General features: G+C 36.1%; 1 protein-coding gene across 2 annotated transcripts in view; it reads right to left on the bottom strand.

The window, feature by feature from the left end:
• Window positions 1-18,996, bottom strand: part of lrpprc (leucine-rich pentatricopeptide repeat containing) — a 54,154-nt gene extending 35,158 nt beyond the window's left edge. The window contains exons 1-21 of one of the 2 annotated variants that reach the window (XM_084092956.1): window positions 18,783-18,996; window positions 17,005-17,228; window positions 16,784-16,906; window positions 16,580-16,701; window positions 14,608-14,666; window positions 14,396-14,482; window positions 14,193-14,319; window positions 13,040-13,184; window positions 12,600-12,757; window positions 12,372-12,477; window positions 11,787-11,894; window positions 7,059-7,177; window positions 6,892-6,985; window positions 5,727-5,796; window positions 4,286-4,313; window positions 4,138-4,195; window positions 3,037-3,143; window positions 2,279-2,356; window positions 1,874-1,936; window positions 1,672-1,785; window positions 1,074-1,204 (exon numbers count right to left, since the gene is read on the bottom strand). In XM_084092956.1, the coding sequence (XP_083949082.1) occupies window positions 1,074-1,204; window positions 1,672-1,785; window positions 1,874-1,936; window positions 2,279-2,356; window positions 3,037-3,143; window positions 4,138-4,195; window positions 4,286-4,313; window positions 5,727-5,796; window positions 6,892-6,985; window positions 7,059-7,177; window positions 11,787-11,894; window positions 12,372-12,477; window positions 12,600-12,757; window positions 13,040-13,184; window positions 14,193-14,319; window positions 14,396-14,482; window positions 14,608-14,666; window positions 16,580-16,701; window positions 16,784-16,906; window positions 17,005-17,228; window positions 18,783-18,961 (2,300 nt within the window). In that variant the 5' untranslated portion in view covers window positions 18,962-18,996. The remainder of the gene's footprint in view (window positions 1-1,073; window positions 1,205-1,671; window positions 1,786-1,873; window positions 1,937-2,278; window positions 2,357-3,036; window positions 3,144-4,137; window positions 4,196-4,285; window positions 4,314-5,726; window positions 5,797-6,891; window positions 6,986-7,058; window positions 7,178-11,786; window positions 11,895-12,371; window positions 12,478-12,599; window positions 12,758-13,039; window positions 13,185-14,192; window positions 14,320-14,395; window positions 14,483-14,607; window positions 14,667-16,579; window positions 16,702-16,783; window positions 16,907-17,004; window positions 17,229-18,782) is intronic. The other variant, XM_084092957.1, reaches the window with a different exon arrangement.
• Window positions 18,997-21,149: the final 2,153 nt, after the last annotated feature.

Here is a 21,149-nt window from a genome sequence, read left to right on the forward strand (position 1 = left end):
GGCTTCTCGAAAGAGAAAAAAAAAAAAAAAAAAAATGTAGGGAGGGACTTGATTATGACCATAGGGATCATAGAAAGTGGGCGTGAAAACTAAATGGAAAATTGTTTCATGTGAGTGACAGGTTGCTGGAGGGAAGGTATTATGGTCCCGTTCTCGCACCGGTGCACAAATCATCAGAGAAGAGATGTCGTTGTGAGAGGAAGGGGACATTAAAGACGTCAATAAAGATTTAGAGGGCACTTTTTTTTATAATTATGTACATGGATAAATCAACCCTAGATTGCTGGCATAATAAACAATGCAATATTCCAGAAAACAATAAGAATTGATGGTAACACTTTACAATAAGGTTCATTAGTTAACATGAACTAATAATGAACTGCACTTTAACAAAAATTAATAAATGCTGTAGATGTTAATTTCAACATTTACTAATCCTTTATTAAAATCTTGTTAACATTAGTTAATGCACTGTGAACTAACATTAACAAACAATGAACAGCTTTATTTTTATTAACTAACGTTAACAAAGATTAACAAATACAGTAACATATGGATTGCTCGTGGTTAGTTAATGTTAGTTAATACATTAATGCAACATCAATGTTAGTTAATACATTAACTAGTGTTAACTAATGAACCTTATTGTAAAGTGTTATCGAACTGTTTATTTTATGAGACTTTAACAGCTCACTGAATGCAAGTATTATAAGTGAACAAAGATGTAAATTTAGGTGTGACATAAGATGTGAAACAGTCAAATGGTCTAATGGAAATATGTTTGTAACATTATACATCTTTAATACATCACTTTTAATAAATATAATGCATCCTTGCTAATTTTATGGTGCTTTTGTGTCCTTTTTGAGGCTTGAAGCTCCATCTCTATTCAATGTATGGAAAATTAACCAGAACACACTTCAAAAATGGCCTTTCATATTCCACAGTCTTACGGGTGAGGAATCATGAGGGGAGTAAATCATGCCTATTTTTATTACTTGTTTTGCTTTGTCGACAATAAAAGGAATAGTTCACCAAGGATGTTTGTATGATGATGGTTACGTCAAACTTACAATTCCCTCTTAAGTTTGAGGGCTTCCTCAGCATTGTCATGGCGACAGCACATGTTGATGAGCATGGCATATGTGGCGGGAGTCATATCTGCTTCATACTGAGTTTTAAGCTCCAGAGCTTGCTCCAGTTTCTGATGAGAGAACCAAAGTTGTGGGGAAAATCAATTACATATATACACAAATACGGATAGATGGTTTTGGATTTACATTTTTGTTTGTGAAAAGTAAGCTATTTCCTGTGAAAGTGTGAGACTTCCGATTCATTAGCCACTAGAGGTAAATTACTAGAACAATAAAGTGCAGTAAACTGTACAGATTTTTGAGCAACAAACCAGTGCGTTTATGATTAGGATAGAAAAATTAAAGTAATATAATAAATAAATACCACTTTGCAACATCAAGCAATTTTGTAGAGTTAAAATAACTGGCTAACACAGGAAGCCTTGCACATTCAAGTTAAAAATGACCAAGCCCACTCTTAATTGGTTCATTTTATTCAAGATGACCACTAAATTGACCACTATAAATTACTATAAAAACCAATCAGACCAGAACACTAGCAAATCTTGTGAATATTTATGAGAAGAATAGCCCTCACCTCCTCTGTACAAAGGATAGCGATAATTTTTTTGAGGGTGGAATTGGCGGACTTGCCCTCAGCTTTCAGCTCTGTCAGGGTCTTCTCCAAGAACGAAAGTCTCCCCTCCAAACCCTGACACAAACATGAGGATATTTGACTAACACAGCTCACCTGATGTATTGAACACATTTGGTTAAGAAAAAAAAGAGAGAAAACTTACTCTAAGCAGTGCCACATCAGTCGCCATTCCATTTTCCTTTTTATCCACAAGAGCAAGGACATCCTGAAAGATAAGTTATGAGCTGCTCTATTAACAGTACTATCACAGACCTGAATAAGACAATTAAACCTAGCTTTGTAAAGTTTTTGAAGAAAATATTAGAGGTGTTTGCCCATGCAAAACTGATTCACAAGTATCTCCTTCAATGGGAGTCTAAGGGATTTTTTTGGGCTACTTATTTTTGACTATATTTAGATAGGACAGTAGCCCGAAGTGCAAACGCACCGTATGTCGCAGCCCTTGGCCACACGGCTATGTTTTTTTTTTTTTATCCACCAGACAAAAAAATATCAGGTATGACCATTAGTAACATTATACTTGAAAACACCACTAATTATAAAATACCTTGATGAGCTCTGGAACATGGTAGGACTCCAGAATGTTCCTGATTCCTCTGAAGATATTCAGTGAGATGTTGATATTCTAAAAATAAAGCAAAGAATTTGACACCAAAATAAAGAATTAACGGAACTGACACACTAATGTGGGCCAGACAGCAAAGTTATTTCAAAATTAGTATTTTCATTTCTGATGACTAAAGTCTTTTTAAATTTTCCATTTAATGGAAAATAATCAAAACTTTAGATGTGTAATTAAACATTTCATGTTCTTTGTGTTTTTTAGCTAGTTTTTAATTTCGCAAGCTAAATGCTCTCTGTACTAGCTTAACATAGCACTAATTGATTAGCTTGCTAGCTTAGCCTATACCCTCAATTATAAGTTTTATACACTACCTTAAAAAGTTCAGGTTTAGTTTTTAAAAGAAGTCTCTTTTGCTAACAAAGGCTCTTGCTTAAAAAAAAAAAAAGCCACAAAAAAAAAACCCAGTTTTGTGGAGACCATGATTTTTTTTTCCAGATTCTTTGATGAACAAAGTTCAAAAGAACAGCATTTATTTGAAACAGAAATCTTTTGTAACATTATAAAATGTCTTTACGGTCACTTTCGATTGGTTTAATGCATCCTTACCGGGAAAAAGTCTTATTGACCCCAAAATGAATGCTATTGTACATCCAACGGCTACCCCCTGGGGTCCTACAGACTTGATTTAACAAGCAGACCAAATTGTTAATGACACTACGCTTGTGTGTTTGCAAATGTACCATTTTTTTAAGCAGGCTGAAATACTCCCTAAGCTTCTCTTCTTTGGATTGCACCTCCCCCTCGTTCATGGAATCGATCAGGTTGTAAAGGAAGTAGGCCACATTTTCTGCAAAAGGAGAGAAGAGCCAATTTGACACTTTCTGCTTTAAATAAACAAATCAATAGTTATATAAAAATCACAAAAGGAGCTTCCGCAGAACCAGAGCAAAAATATTGCAATCCAGCAAATATGCTCTTAAACTGCACACGTGTGTTGTGCTGACACAGCTTTGCACCAGATTTGACTGAAGTCTGTTTTAACAAGTGGCTGGCAGCTGACAGCCTTACGCACACATTTGCATTGTGCACAGTGATGGGATGAGACAGAGAGACCGTCTCTATCGCTCCCACCTGCTCGGACACCAGCGCGGAGGCCTGCTCCGGTGCAGCGAGACGACAGACGCTCGCAGAAGCTCTGTTAACTCAGCGCAGAGTCAGCAAGCACACAGCACTCACACAAACATGCACACGGCTACTTTTCAGACTGCATCAGACACACACACTTAATGCAAAGTACGGCTGTCAGGATAAACTCCATCACCGCCAGAAACCCAACAGACACACACACACGATACCGTCAGTGAAACCAGCTCAGAGGACATATAAGGCATAGAGATTTACTAGTGCAGCGTTTCCCAACCTCTTTGTCTTGTACTATGCATCGACACAGCTCCAGAACTGGTATTAAACTGGCTATCAGCAAGGATTATCATGAATATAATGGAAATTTAAAAATTACATACATTTAAAAAAACAGAAAGCCATTTGCGTAGCATATAAACGAATAATTTTTAGTACGCAATGCTATACTCTATTAAGCAACTGTAAATCACATTTTTCTGAAACTTGTAAAATGAAGTGTCATTTTTTGAAAGATATAAATATTGTACTAGGAATTAATGTGTCATACTGCAGGAGTGCAGGAACATTCAAATCAACAGAAAAGTGTAAAAAAAAAAATTAACATAAAAAAAAGATAAATACAGAATATGAACAGCCAATTATTTTAAACAAAGATGCATGCAGCTTAAGGGGTGTGAAAAACAGTACAAGCCACATACCAGAAGTTTCAGGGACAGCATTACTGAACCGGGCGTCTTTATATAGAAGCTCTGTGATCTGAAACAGCAGATTATGAGGTGACATAAACAAAGGTTCTTTTCATTCGTTTTCCATAATCTCTCTCAAAATCTCTTGCTTCACTCTTACCTTTGCCATGATCTCCACATCATGAAACCTGCAGGGGGCAGTAGAGGATAAGAGAAGACTCAAATTCAAGACAGAATTTCAAATCTAACATCTGCCAGACAGTGATTTCAAGATCAAGTATTCATTTGGTGTGACAGGACTTCATTTGTCCAGTGAGAACATATAGCAGGGGTCCCAAACCTTTTGACCAATCAATCTCCACGATATCTGTTCATTATTGTTCCAGTTACCCATTTTTACTGCATAAGGAAAACAGTTATATAGAGACTGCACTTGTCAAAATATTTAATAGCTACGCATAACTAGAAAATAATTAATTCATATAAAGAAATTATAAGTCAAAAATAGCAGAAAGGCCATAGAATGTGCCAAATACTAAAAAGGTGGTAGATTAAAATAACTTTGGTGCTTAAGCTCAAAAAACATACCAAAGTTCAACAAAGGAGAGGATATGGGTCTATATGGGTCTATTTTTATTACCAGCCAAAAAAATCGGATTACCTGATTAATTGTCAAAATAATCGACCGATTACTTGATTACCAAAAAAAAAATCATTAGCGACAGCCCTACATACCATTATACTCAGTATAATTTAATACAATTATAATATATTTATATCTTATGATCTTAAATAGCTCTGAAAACTTCTAGAGCCTCAGTGGTCATATATGCAAATGCACATACATTATGAAATCAAGATGCAGTGCTGGTAGGGAATGTTGACGGCGGAGAGCAGGGAGACAAGGAATGAAAAAAGATTCAACATTGGTTAATGATTAAATTATCTAGTGACCTTGACTATTACAAGAGCAGGTCGCCAAGGAGACAGGGCCCCGACAACCCCCTCTACCCTTCTGACAACCCCAATTACAAACCTGACATCCATCGCTGCCGGCAACCTCCCTGCTCCTCTTTCACATCTAAATGCTTTGCTAAGTACAGAGGACAGCAGCATCTGCTACCCTACGGCCTCTGTGTTCAAATCAGAGTTAAAAACAAAGCTGGTCCTTAACTATTGTGCATGATGGGATTGATTTTAGATCCAAGCTGAATGAGTGCACTAAGTGATACCATGAGAAAATGATGTGATAAATAAAATACCATGACAGGTTTATGAGTATGTGTGAGCAATGAGGTGATTGTCTGAGGGAATTAGCCAAAAAACAAACGCTGCCAGCCAAGTTGATGGGTAAAATGCCAATGTGAGCACTTGTATCTCGCTATCAGTGGCAGTCAGGGTAGTTAGTAATCTTTCAGCATTGGACAGAGGCATCAGAAGCAAAACAACAAAAAGGACAAACTCTATTTGCATTCTTCCCATGCTGTAATTGGGCTAGAGATGACTGCGTCCATATGCATGAGATGACAAATGAGTGGCTGTCTAGCCAAAAGGCAGAACATTTTACGTGCGCACACAGAGTTTTTTTTTCTGTTACTCACCCTCTGAATCCAGAGATCAGACTGGATCTGAAAGCACTGAGGTCAATGGCTGGGAGAGCAGGTGAAGACACTGCAAGAGTGAGAATATATGAGTGAAAGTCATGAAAGCAGAGACATTTCACCTCATTTATGATTTTTTTTTTTTACATTGTAACTTAAGCTATTTTTTACTGCACTGAATGTTGATTCATTTGGACATTTTTCCTCGCTTCATATTCATATTTATATAGTGTGTGCATGCAGTCTGTATGTAGTATGTATGTTCCAGACCCAGGATTGGTTCCATCCGGACTGCAAGACAACTTACAACAGTTGTACCATTTGTACAGTTTAATTGTGCAGTGTATCAAAACAACAGAGTTGTACACAACACAAGCACTCAGTAATGATCTTTCGGCACTATATCCTTTAATATTTTTATCAAGCTCTAAATGCGCTTCTTTTAAGCCCTTTCTGTGTGTTTTGCTACTCTCCCCCACTAAAGACGCCCCATTATTGATAAAGCGAGAGCTTCATTCAGATGATGCAAATATTTTAACAACGGTAGCACAAACACGGTGGTGAGCAGCAAAAGAGATTGATACTTTCATTAAAATACGACTCCAGCAGCCACTCAACTACACCAAGCTTGTGAAAAATTAATGACGTGGCGCCTTTACGCAAGAACATTTTTGTCTACATTTAGAATGAACATTTCAGCATGTTAAGAACATTTCATAAAAAACAAAGTTCTAATTGGGAAAATTATTTAGAGATGTCATCATTTCTGACTCGGATGGGCAAGTACTACAGCTGTCCACATATAAATGTATATCAATTCCAAGAAAGTACTGTCCGTACAGAGTCTGAACCTCTTGGAAATTTAACGGAACACCCCTGATTGAAATGATTAATGGGGACACAGCTGCTTGCAGTGTGTATGTTTGAGTGGCTATGTAGTCCTGATGGGCAGCAATTAGTCTCCAAGTGATGAACACCATCAGAGTACACATCTAAAATAAAAATCTCTACAGAGCTGTGTCACATACATATAATCTCATATAAGAGAGAGTGTGTGTGTGTGTGTGTGTGTGTGTGTGTGTGTGTGTGTGTGTGTGTGTGTGTAAAATGTACAGAGAGTGGTTGAAAGAAAAGAAGGTCAATTTTCATAGAAGCTAATGCTTACTCCGAGAGAGTAGCCCTGCGAAGTTTCCACGTGATGCTTCGGTTCGTAATTCTGCTGCAATCAAGCTATCTGTGTCCAGGTCAATACCGGCCTCCTGCAATTATCAACCCAAATTAGAGTGTTTCAGAACAGTCACAACAAACCATACACATATCCAGTATAATTACCTTAAAAGAAGTGTGGGCACTGTCCACTGATGGGAAAGACGGCAGAATATAGTTACTAAAAGTATCAACGTCTGCCGGGACGCCCAGTTCTTGCATGCCTCTTAGAGCTTCCATAAGACCTGAAAGGAAACAAAAAGTGATTTATTTAGATATGTGCACCAATGTAATTCATGCCACACAATAGTCGCGTCTGCACCTAAAAAAGTTGGCCCACTGAACATTGGCTGAAAGACTGATGCATACGGGACACACAATTGGAATCATTTCAGGACTTTTGTGTGTGTGTGTACTTGTACAATTATCTTTGTGAGGACCAGTTTGAGTTTTCGACCATTGGAGTGGGGGCAAAGAGTAAAGTGAGGACATTTTGGCCGGTCCTCACTTTCTGAGAGCCTTTAAAGGCCTGTTTGAGGGTCAAGACTTGGTTTTAGGGATAATGTTATAATGAGGTTAAGGGTAGGTTTAGGGTAAGGGTTCGGGTTAGGCACTTAGTTGTGATGGGTAAGGTTAGGGTAAGCGGCTAGAGATTGCATTGTGTCAATGAATGTCCTCATAAAGATACATGTACAAGAAAAAGCTGTCATGTTTACTATTGTGACAATTAGCACTTATCAAGATCAACTAAAAAATGCTTGGTTTGTACACTGCAAAAAATACTTTTCTTCCTTAGATTTTTTTTGTCTTGTTTCCAGTCTAAATATTTAAAAATTCTTAAATCAAAAAGCATTCTCTAGACAAGTTAAAAATTATTGTCTTGTTTTCAGAAAAATAAGTTAGAGTTATTAAGAGTTAATTAGAATTATTGCTTGAAAAAAGCTAAATAATCTGCCAATGGGGTAAGAAAAATAACCTTGTTTTCTGTTTGAAATAAGATTATTTTGCTTGTCAGCTGCCAAGGTACCAACACAATAACACACTCAGCAAAATATCGTCATCGATAAAAAGATTCTTTCCCGTTATGTGGAAGAGAAATAAGCACAAGGCATTTTTTCATAAGTACAGGACTAATGCTATATTGGTTTAATTCTTGGATTTATTTAATTTTTTAGACCAGCAACATGATTTAAAGCCCAGGGCTGTTTACAATTCACTCAACCAGATTTTATACAGAAAGTATATAAATCTGATAATTAGATTTTCATCACATCCGTCTTCCTATGGCATGGCCTGGAGGAACACCCCCTTCAGGCAGAGGATTCAGGCCTCTACCCGGCTCTCCAGCAGGACCCTTCACTCCCGCCTAAAGCACCACATGCATATGGAATAGTCTCTCGACCTACTCGGGCAAACGTTTGTGTGTGAGGGAACACGTGAACCAGCGATTTGTGTTCTGTTTACTCTTCACCTTGGTCCTTAGCACTCTGTATCTAAATGCTCAGGGGACACCTACACACCTGAATAAAAGATAAGAGCTGCTTTTATCTGCCATTAAAACCTGCATCTGGCGCCAGGAGCGGACGACCACCGGTGTGCGAGAGCATTAGCCAGGTAAAGCACCTGGAGGCTCCATCCATCCACCCATCTATCCCATCTCTCCATTTCATTCTCATCTGTGCATCTTTCTCCATTCATCCTTTCTTGCAATTCAGTAGCTCTTTGCTTTCAAGCAAACGTAAACAGTTGACCAGACACACTCTTCTCAATGGAGCCTGAGAGCCGTCTGTCTATTCATTCTTTCATTTTTATGAGAGGAGCACACCTGTTTTGCTGTTAAATAATCCATCAATCCATTTGTCAGCCATAAAAGATGGCTCATACAGCGAAGGCCGATAGGTTGCATGTGAATGGGGATGCAAAATGGATAGCCAGTCACATCACTTGCCGATTCAAGACTTCTCTCAATTCAGAAAGTGTGTGAGAAGGCTTTTATGGAACAAATCCGGTTCAATGAATTCTCGGGCGACCTCCAGATTTCTGTTTGCTACATCAGTGGGTTTGATGATTGAACTGTAAGTGTGGGAAGTAACCAAGTCTCCAGTCTCTTACTTAAGGGGCACTAAAGGGGAGAGGTCAGGATTCAAACTGTCAACAGAGATGTATCTCCAAACAAGCTCAATTCTAAAATTAAATGGATTTAAAAAGTGAATAGTATATCTTGCTAAAAGCAAAACTTGGGAGTATGCTTGGGTCTGTCGAAACAGTGAAGCACGTACATTACAGCTCAAAAGTTTGAGGTCAGTAAAAAAAAAAAAAAAAACCTTGATTAAAAAAAGACAGTAAACATTTATAATGTTACAAAAGATTTCTATTTCAAAAAAACGTTGTATTTTGAACTTTCTACTTGCCACAGAATCCTGAAAAAAACTTTTTTACACTGATAATAAGGACACCAAATCAGCATATTAGAATGATTTCTGATGGATCATGTGGAACTGAAAATCCAACGGAAAATCTAAAATAAAATAAAATACTGAACTTTATCAAATAAATGCAGCCTTGTTGAGCATTAAAGACTTTTCAAAAACCCACACACAGAACTCCACAGATATCCATAGGACTACAACACTCTTCATTTACAAAGTTTTTTTCGCCGTATCCTTGCAGCAGATCTGCGTTTGTGTGTGCAATGGAGGAATTCCTGTTTTGTTTTTTTTTACACATTTTATAAGCTTTTTGAGTTCTCAGCTGGTAAAAAAAAAAAATCATATGTACGCACACACAACAAGTGCGTTTAGCACAGCAAGCAGCACTGTTTTGGATGTTCGGTAAGTTCCGTTGCCAAATATACGTCATTAAATTTTTTTGTATCTTTAGGTTTAGTGTTAAAAATGACAGTGTGAACGCTAAGCAGCAAACCAGGACTACATGTATCATTTTCTTTTTTGGTCTGGACCAAAAGAATGAAAAGAACCAAACTACAACTGTGATCACACAAATTAAGTCAACCAATGTACCACATGGTGAAGCCATTGCAGCATTGCTGTTTTATGTAATATAAATAGTTTTATTACATAGTTTATGTTTACATTACATTTATTACAAAATAGTTTTATGTATGTAATATTACCGTTATGTGTCCAAGGTTGTAAAGAGCGATACCATTGTGCAGCGTTTACCTTAGAAAGTTTAGCGAGTGGATCTCTGATCTGGTGTGATTGAGTGGAGGCGGGGCTAATTAGCATATTCATGGTACCACGCATACTAAATAAAGCAAAGTTGTAGAGTTATATTCAAGCTATTTTAAGGCATGAAGACTTTTTTCACAGGAAAAAACATTTAAACGTCATTTTGGTGATCAAAGATGAGTTTTAATGGATAAAATTATTGACTACATGGGGACTTTAAAATATGAGCGCAGAAAAAAAAAGTTTGTGCACCTTGATGTACTTTAAAAATATAACCCTATGACAACAAACTCACAAAAATCTTATCATTAGAGATTACTAATAACTATCATGAACAAATCAAATGCATTTTGATAAATTATTCTTTGAAAAACATATCAGAAACTTTGCCGAGCTATAGGTCTAAAAATGAGGAAGAACGTTTAAAAGGTCTAATAATATATTCTCCACTGTACTGCGATTTCATGCATAATACAGCGCAGTGATTGGATTAAAGAGTTTATTCTCATGAATAATGCAAAGAAAAGCTCAAAAACACGACGTAGACGAGTACTCTCCAACCACAGTAGCCAATCAACACTTACGCATATCTCACTTTTCAGGACTTTGGTTCAACTTTGCTTTTTAAACAAGATAAACGAAATGGGTCCAATAAACAACAACAAAATAACCATTTTTCACTTAATAATAAAAGTGTTTTAGGGTTTCATGACCCTTTATAAAAGGACCCAGCATCCGATGCAAGTGAATGGCAAAAAGATATACATTTAAAAAAAAGGATTTTCCAAAATGTGACTAGTGCAAAGAGCATTTAAGATGCAGATGTAAAAGCTTGTTGTGTGCTACTACATGAGGGGCTGAGGCATTATTCTCGCGCCATGTCACAAGCAATGAGCTGCATTGCTTCTTGAAACTGTCAAGCACCGCTCGCTAGCGGCTGCCAAGACAAAGCTAGCATATGTTTTTTCAAACTCGCCAGCCCAAATCCACACCTCATCAAAATGCATACTTTTCCCCCTCTCCACACTCGTGAACGGGTGGACGGAATACTGGTGGGTGGAAAGGGGGATGGGCGTCTGCCCGCTGGTGACACCTGTGGACAGAATGCGACATGGCGCTAAATATTTCATGGCCGTGCACAGCGGCGCACGTAATTGAAAGTGAATTCCCTCAAAGCGCTCGCATTTACATGAGAACCAGTCACAACAAATTCTGTCATGTAACCTTCACGTAGTGCAGATTTCAACACTGAGCAAACAAAAAAAACTGTACAGGAACATAAAGGTGAGAGTGATCCTGCATGTTTCATGAAGGTTATTGGATTAAAAAAAGAAAAGAAAAGAGATGTTTTTATTCTCGCTGCTGTAGTTGCCGTAAGATTTATCTGGACATGCTCTTTTGTAACTGCACTTATTTGTAACTCTGGAACAGATAAACAGATGGAATTATGGAGAAAAATAATTTAACCAAATATCTAAATTGACAGACTTTTTATTGAGGTGTCAAGAGAAAGTCATTTTTTGTATTATACAAAAAAAGGCCACTTTAACTCAGACTTTTCACGATCCAATTCAATCCCGATGTATAAAACTATTCAGAAAAATTGGTTGCAACATGCACAATAATGACTGATTAAGAATGAGGCTGGAAGCTCAGGACTCACCGGGAATGTTCTTGTCTTTCTGGTGATGAGTAAACAGGGGCCAGAAGTAGTGAGGTCTGAGAGGCAAGCCCTCCTCCTTCATCTTCCTCATGAGCGCAACAGCCATAGCTAGAAAGTTACAAAGAACAGCATATTAACACAAATCAAGCTGTGCAATTATCAGATATATGGGTGGGCGTGGGCGATAAGACCAAAATCTTAAATCATATATAGCGGTTAATCGTGTCTACCGGTATATCGTCCACCCCTAATCAAATAAACTAACAATAAAGAGAAAGAGATCTTAAAACTGGGTCCAGAAATACAACAATGTGAGATTTATTTCAATTAACACAGGATAATTTGAATCTGGTTAACATAATCCTGGGTTATAATGTTTTGACATTACAACTTTGATTTAAAAAAAAAGTTAATTGTCATATCAGCATCAATGGCTATTTTCACAGCAACATAAAAGTGTTTTAAGACAGAAATAGACAAATAAACTCGAATAGACTAAGCTTAAATCACAAGCCTGGGGTTTAAAAAGACAATACGAAGGATTAGTAGACTTTTCGAACTTTAAATCTGCTTCATTGAACTCACTGGTCTTCTTGGCTTCCAGGGCACACTGAAGGGTGAACTGCAGTGGTGATAAGTGCAGACCTGAATCTTTAAGATCTTTGCAAAACCCAGCTATGTTCTCCACAGACTGCAAGACACAAACACACAAATTAACAACACTTATAACAACAAGCCTGAAATTAACAATAATTTGACATATAGGTCCACTTAATATGCACTCTTAAAATTGTTTAGAATCGGGTCCCTCACCTTGTCCATATTGACACAGTGGCGAAGAAAGAAGTTTCCCAAGTCTGGGGAATCACTGGTCTGCGAGTCTGCCAGCAGGCCGGTGAAGCTCTTCAACACAGAAAACGCTGTCTCTTCATGTCCGTGGGTAATCAGACTCAAGCAGAGGTTCATCGCATCTGAGGAAATTTAAATGAATTGATGCATCAGTTTCAAAATATAAAAAAAATATATCAATCATTAATAACTTTCCCAAAATCCCATAACTTCATCTCAATGCATCAATATTGTATGCATTCCATTTCTCTAATTGGCTTGGGTTCATATTTAAAACACTTAAAATAGAATACTGCTATGAATACATATGGGACCATTATGGCTCACTATAGGCCACTTTGGTAATTGCTCAAGGCAAAATTCAAAGCTAATGGTCCCATATTCACAGCAGTCAGCGGGCACACCTGGCACATATCCCCTCTCGTGACGCATGCGCTCCACAATCTCGGGCACATACTGCTGATGGCCGGCCTTAGTCAGACTGAAAACCACCTGCATCAAATCTCTGTCCATCAGATGGATATCTGCATTCTCCATCGTCTCTAGAGTCTAAAGGAGACAACACATATGACATAAGATATGAAAGGGCTGTATTATTAGCTAAAAACAATACAAATAAAATGGAAAATCTATATATGTAGTATAGAAACTCTTGAATACATTATCGACATTAAAAATAATAAAAATAAAAATCTATTTATGTAGTATAGAAACTCTTGAATACGTTATCGACATTAAAAATAATAAAAATAAAAAGGAAAATCTATTTATGTAGTATAGAAACTCTTGAATACATTATCGACATTAAAAATAATAAAAATAAAAAGGAAAATCTATTTATGTAGTATAGAAACTCTTGAATACGTTATCGACATTAAAAATAATAAAAATTAAAAGATGTAAAATTTATACACAACCGTTCAAAAGTTTGGGGCCAGTACTTTTATTTCAAAATAAATTAATACTTTTATTCAGCAAGGACACATTCAATTAATCAATAGTGACAGTAAAGACATTTATAATGTTACAAAAGATTTCTATTTCAAATAAAAAACTGTTCTTTTTAACCTAAGTTTAACCTTTAAGAGTCCTGAAAAAAATTGCTTCATTAAGCAGCACAACTATTTTCAACATTGATAATGATAAGAAATGTTTCTTGAGCTCTAAATCAGCATATTAAAACAATAACTGAATGATTAAAAAAAATCTTATAGACCACAAACTTTTGAATGGTAGCCCATTTTAAATATTATAAAAATATATATTATAATATTTTATTATATTATGATGTAATAAAAAAGATTTATTTTACATTGGCGTAGGTTGCCTTATGGGGCCAAAATATTGAGATCACATGACCAGCCAAATACAACTTAATCGTCCTATTATTGGATAAACCTTAAAAATAAAAATAAAAATATATATAAATATAAATTGCATTACAAGCTGCATAATTTTAAGCAGTGACCAAACAATACATAATTTCAATCATTTGAAAAATTAACCATTATTAACAAATTTCTTAATCAGTCCATTTCATCTCTAATAATCACAGACCTGTTTAATTTTGGCAATATCGCCTTTCTCAGCGTACACGTTGAGGAGAGACATGTACGTGTCTGGGCCAGGCTCAATCCCTGCCCCTTTCATGACTGATAGGATGCCTTCAGCACTGTCCATGTCCCTGCACAGACACAAGTTACTCAACACACGTGTGCCAAACACACAGAAAAGGCAAGTCAATGACACGGTCCACTTACCCTGCCCGGGCATGGCCTGTCACTAGGGAGTTGAACACGGCCTCTGTGATGGGCAAGTCTTTGCTCTTCATAAAGCCCAGGATTGTACTGCAAGAAGTTATGATATAAGCATTGTTTCTTCTCAATTTTTTCTTGTGTCAGCCGAGTAAATAATATTTCTATTTTTTTCAAGATTTACACCATAAGGATAAACTCATTTGCTGAAAACTCACCTTGCACCTTCAATGTCACCATCCTCACAGTATGCTGCAATGAGTCTCTGATAGGTCACCTAGACAGTCATAATATATAACAAAAACAAATAAACATGGTATCCAATTCAATTCCCTAGCTAGCATCAGTGATTGACAAAATATTTTTTTTCCCATTGTTTTTTGCACCTTGTGTCAGTTTCAAAAACAATAGATTATTTTTGTAGTAAATTTTTAGTAAATATCATTTAAATAATTGTTAATTTCATACAAGTATTTTTTCTCTCAAAGATCTGTATCGGGGCCGATTAAACATTTGTTAACTATCGGTCTCGGCTATCCTAAGCCTGTCAGCTTTCACGCATGTATCATGCAGAAGGTGGCAGTATGCACGTTCAAGTGGGTTTGCCACCCGCCATTAAAAGGAAAAGAAGAGTAAACGTGTTAGTGTGACGCTCGAGAACCAATGAGGTCAGTCCTAATGCATCACGGACGTTCAAGTTTCTGTGTTTGTGATTTTATGTGCTCTTTTGTAACAAATCACTCAAAAGTCGTTTACATACCATTTATTTCTATCTGCCGTCAGACTGTCTGAGACATCATTGTCATAATGCGTTGCTATGGCTAAATATATATATTTGTATGGCTAATATATATGCAGTAATACAATTTTATTTTTAACAATTTAACAATTACTGGTTAAAGGGGACATCAAATGCCCCATTACAAGATGTTAAATAAGTATCTGATATCCATAGAGTGTGTGAAGTTTTAGCTCAAAATACCCCACAGATCATTTTTTATATCATGTTAAAATTGCCACTTTTGGGGAGTGAGCAAAAGCGTGCTGTTTTTGTGTACGTGTCTTTTTTTTTTCAAGACGAGGGCGGAGCTTCAAGAGCTCATCAAAACAGGACAATCTCAGGCACTGAACATGTCAGAAACTGTCAGTAGCAGTGTTCAGTTCGAACCGGAGTCGGACCATGATGCCAACAGAGCCAGAGAATATGTGCTGTATGGAGATAGAACAGGTATAGTTTTGTTTAATTAGATATAAACTACATTGTCATCTTGCTTTAATCCACTATTAGTACACGCCTGTTGTAGTGGACCCTGTCCGATTGATGGCAAAAACTTTACTGATGAGTTTATTGTACATCACACATAAGATGAAGCAAGAAGCAGTCACTCCAGAAAACGACTGTAAGAGCAGCACAGCACAAGAAGTGCGCATTCAAATCTTATCCGTTCATTATCCGTTGATTATCATCAAAATTCACAGAGAATTACACAAAAACACTCATTACAACTAACAGTAAACAAATATATACAGACCTTATGCCTATATGAGGGGTGCTTAATAAACTGGTAAGCTTTACATCCGTAAAGCAACTCTGATGAACTGTAGTGCGTGCTCTCCCTTTCATTAGTCTTCTCCAGAGACTATAAACTGGATCACAAACAGTTGGTACTGATCCATCCTTGAGAAACAACTTTTTAGCAAAACCTGTGTTTTGTATTGTCCCTTTGTATGGACCATCGTTCACGAGTCTGGTGTAAAATGATTCACGCAGACATAAACAAATTTAGGTATATGGGGGGGCACATTCCCTTCAAAAATAAAACTAATCCACTGCGTCTTCAGTGGCTCTGATGTCGGGAGTACATGAAGACTCTTACATCCAACAACAAAACACCTGAGTTGCTTACAGACATTCTTGTCGCTACAGCTGTTGGAGAAAATGGCCGACAGTGCACAGCTCGCTCAGAGCTAAAATGGCATTATTCTTATTCAAATAGCTAGCTAGCTACGTAGAAACTGGATGCAAATTGAAACAGCTGGATGACACGGTTTCAGACTCAGACAGCCCATAACAAACTGGCTGCGTGTTTTCTTTTCAGCTTTTCTGAGCTGGCAGACAAGCGAGAAAATTTAATCCAATGTCCCCTTTAACTAAAATATTTACCCCGAATATTGTTTACTTATACTCACTCTGTTTGGCTGAACATTAGCAGCTTCCATTTTAGCAAGGAAGTCGGTTGGAGAGAATTTGAACTCATTCTGCAGGTACGTCTTGAGCAGGGCATTGTAATGGCTCACATCATAGGTGGAGCCTGCAACGAACAGCAATATGAAAGTTCAAATCCCAGGTTTAGAGGTACAACCAGTAACTGTTCAAGGGTCTTTAACTCATACCAAGTTCTTGAAGCTTATCCCAGATCCGCTGCGCCAGCTCTGTGCGCTCAGTCAGGGGAACCTCAGGAAGAAGTGAGCCACAGCTTCTCAGCAACAACAGGGCTTGATTTCCACTTGGATATCCTATTTGGAGTGATTTTAGAGATATGACATGCAGAACAGGTAGAGATTTATATATGGAAATGGATCCAGGAAAGATCCTCAAGCAAAGAGACAAGTACCTGTTCTGCAGAGGTCATGGAAGATGCGCAGCAGCAGTGTTTTGGTGACCCTGCCTGTCCTTCGGACTGAGCTGTCTAGTTTCGCCAGAGCCCAGTCAAACTGCTGAGCCTGCTTGGAACGGACTGCCACGCTGGGCTCATCCCTCACCAGCCCACTCTGCTCCGGGACAACTCCATACCGACGACAACTCACACAGGGCAAGGCTGATCTGTATGAGAACAAACTGCAGAAGAAGTGCTGCAATAAGTGTACAGCCTTAGCATTACAAGAAATGTATATGTTAAGGTGCTTATTACAAAAACAACTTGTTTGAGATTAATTGAACTAATTAAAGAAATTGAACAATTTATGATTGATTTATACAATGATTTCTGATTAATCCCACATTTATGATGAAAACCTGCCCTTGTTTCATGTCTAAGTAGGGGTGGGCTTTTTATCATCTATAATAATATCATAATTGTTGTTTTAGCAATGTGCAAGCTGACACAATCAAGATGTAGCCTATGAATGCCTTAAAAATGAGAAGAAAAAAAAGAAAAGAAAACCACAGCAGAAATGCTGAGGGTCACTGACCAACATAGCGGTGTTTAGGTACTGAATGAATCTGCTTTTTTAAACTAATCAATTCAGTGAGTGATTCAATGACCCATTCATAGTCATCAGTCACTGAAGGAACCAGCCATTTGAACTAATTGTCTGAAAAAATTATTCAATGACTGAAATATTTTAAATATTTTTTCATATTTATGCAATTGCAGTGAAATTATATTCATGTCACCTCTGAGCCACATTAAACAATCTGTGTAAATTCACCTAAATCCCACTTCAGATGCAGAAATGGATTTGGTTGGTGCTAGATTAATTTAAATGGTTACGGTTAATTAAATGTATTTATTAAATGTAAGAGTTTGACATGAAAATTTTGATATAATTAGAAAAATGCCCTTATAAATGCTAAAAATGTCCCCAGAAAACAATTTAGGAGGCCAAATATGTTAATGCTGAGCCTAGGTACCAACACAAAAATACAAAAAAATATATAGGCTAAGCTATATCCCCCCAACCCCCCACTCAACCTTATGTGGATTTGTGGAAAAGAAAAACTTAGGCTTAAATATTTTATGTAGATTAGAGTTAACCACCATAGACGGTGTGGGTCAGAGTTTAGCTATGTTGGTCATTGTGTCCCTAAACAGAGTAACTAACATGCCAGAAACTAACAGATTAAAAATTGGCCAATAAAATGTGCAGTATCCTCAGATGGCTTAAAATGACCTTGACATGTTGACCCTTGAATTTTGACCCATGCTAACATACAGTTCTCAGCAACAATAGTATTAGCCTAAATTAACGTTACACAACTAGAGTTATATGGACATATCCATTATCATAACTTTTAGTAGGATTAATGACTATTTTATTAGACTGATTTTGATGCTTTATGATATATTCTTTGTTTTAAAATAAGACGTTTATAAAACAATATTATTTATAAATGTTATATGCATTATAAGCTGAAATGGGTAATGCTACATTCATATTTTCTGCAATGATATTCATGGTTGAAACATTGCAGGTTATGAGCTTATGCAAGGAAGCCATTTCTCTCATACAACATCATTATAGGACCAAATGACTATATTTAGAAATGTTCGTTAATATTTAGTTAAGTAACCTGCATTGAGCACATTATCAATGCGTTATAGTACAGTTAGAGGAGTGATCACCTCTCAATGACAACTGCATGATCTAAACACGCATGGCACATGTATACCTGTTAACATTTAACCTTCCCGGGACTGTCTGACGCACACAAAACCCTATACGTGGAGTCCCGACCGCTCCGCTGTAAAGACGACCAGACGCCGGTGCATGTCTGCTGTTTCCTAAGACCTGAAGCAATGAAGCCGATGAATATTTGAGAAGCCGGGCTGATCTTAAGAGCGCAGCCATGTTTAGCTTGCAGAGAGAGAAGAGCGAAGGACATCCGCACCACGTGACAGGCCAGAGAGCAACGGGAGAGACCATTGTATTCATAGGGGGGTTCAGCACCCTCAAACTCATAATTTTTCTTCAAATAGTCCAATTTACCCAGATGTAGTTGTTTAGCAGCTGTTTGGTAATTCTAGCAATAATACGCAGGTTACAAAATATACAATGTTACAAAATACAGATTGTTAGGCTTGTCATAAACAATTATATTAAAGACATATTAGGCCTAATACATCATGAGTTTTTCACTTTCTTGAGGAAACTGCATGCTATATTGTTTGATTTCCTCGAGAAAATAAACTTGGTATTACTATGTCTTATGAATATGAAAAAGTCCCTAAAAATTAATAAATAGTTGTCCTCAGGATACCATCGACATATGCTTAAAATAATCTGAACTAAAAACAATAAGTTGAGTTTTCCTTCTAATAAAATAGTAGTTACCAAAAACATTATACAATAAAACAAATAGCTATTATAACAGCTTTATAGCTAACAAAATACACAAAATACTTCATTACACTTTAGCTGGATATAAAATTTTAGTGTTATGATTGTTTAAAGTATAGGCCTATATATACGTGTGTGTGTGTGTGTGTGTTTATCTGTTTGCACCATTGCACAGTGTGGTATTTATAGCCTATACTATAATAATATTTGTTTATACAGTACAGGTCAAAAGTTTGGAAACATTATGATTTTTTTATATTTTTGAAAGAAGTCTCCAATGCTTATCAAGGCTGCGTTTATTTGATCAAAAATACAGAAAAAAACTGTAATATTGTGAAATATTATTACAACTTAAAATAATAGTTTTCTATTTGAATATACTTTAAAAAATAATTTATTCCTGTGATGCAAAGCTGAATTTTCAGCATCATTACTCCAGTCTTCAGTGTCACATGTGAAATCCAGTCTATCACATGATCCTTTAGAAATCATTCTAATATTCTGATTTATTATGAGTGTTGGAAACAGTTCTGCTGCCTAATATATTTGATGCATAAAAGGTTAAAAATAACTGCATTTATTCAAAATAAAAAAAATATTTTCTAATAATATAAATCTTCTTTACTATCACTTTTTATCAATTTAACACATCCTTGCTGAATAAAAGTATTGATTTATTTCAAAAAAAGAAAGAAAAAAAATTACTGACCCCAAATTACTGACCAGTAGTGTATATTGTTGTTACAAAAGATTTCTATTTTTAAAAAATTTGCTTCTTTTTTTATTTTTTTTATTCATCAAAATATCCTAAAAAAGTATCACAGGTTATGAAAAAATATTAAGCAGCAGAACTGTTTCCAACTTTGATAATGAATCATCATATTAGAGAGACTGGAGTAATGATCCTGAAAATTCAGCTTTGCATCACAGAAATAAATGATAATTTAAAGTATAATACATTTTAATTATTTTAAATTGTAATAATATATCACAATATTACATTTTTTTTGTCTGTATTTTTGATCAAATAAATGCAGCAGAAGAAATATTCTTTCAAAAACATTAAAAATAGTAATGTTTCCAAACTTTTGACCTGTACTGTATTTGGATTTAACTTTCATTTTTACTGTTTTTTTTTAAGTTGTAGTTTTTATTTCATTAATTTTGTTCTATGATTTTCCCATTTTTATTAGTTTTTTTTTCTTCATATTTCTATATAGCTTTAATTATTTTTTTTATTTTACTTCAGTTTTAGTTAACTTAAACATGTGTATTTCAGTTAGTTGCCAAAGCTACATTTCTAATTTTTGGTTACGTTTTTTAAGTTTCAGTTTTTCATCCAATATGTTATTTTATTTTAAATACTGAAAATAATTTAATAGTTTTTGTTTAAGTTTACAATAACAACCCTGGCAACACGCCAAAGTAAAAATTACATACATTATTATTAAGCAAAAAAAAAGCACAGAATAAAAACTGTGCTTTGCCTTCAATATTTTGAAAACTTATAGTGTGTCACACACAATTGCACTTTAAAATTTTTTTTTGTTGCAATTTCCTGATCTTGTTTTATGATTGCACCCATTCCTGATTATACTGTCCTCATGAGTAAAGCTTAAATTTCAGTTATGTATGTGTTGGATTAATCTTGTCGTGTGCTTTTAGCTTGACACATTGTTTACAAGCATACTGAAGCGGG

The sequence above is a fragment of the Abramis brama genome (genome assembly GCF_963993115.1).
Source record: "Abramis brama genome assembly, chromosome: 19".
In the NCBI taxonomy this organism is placed as follows: domain Eukaryota; kingdom Metazoa; phylum Chordata; class Actinopteri; order Cypriniformes; family Leuciscidae; genus Abramis; species Abramis brama.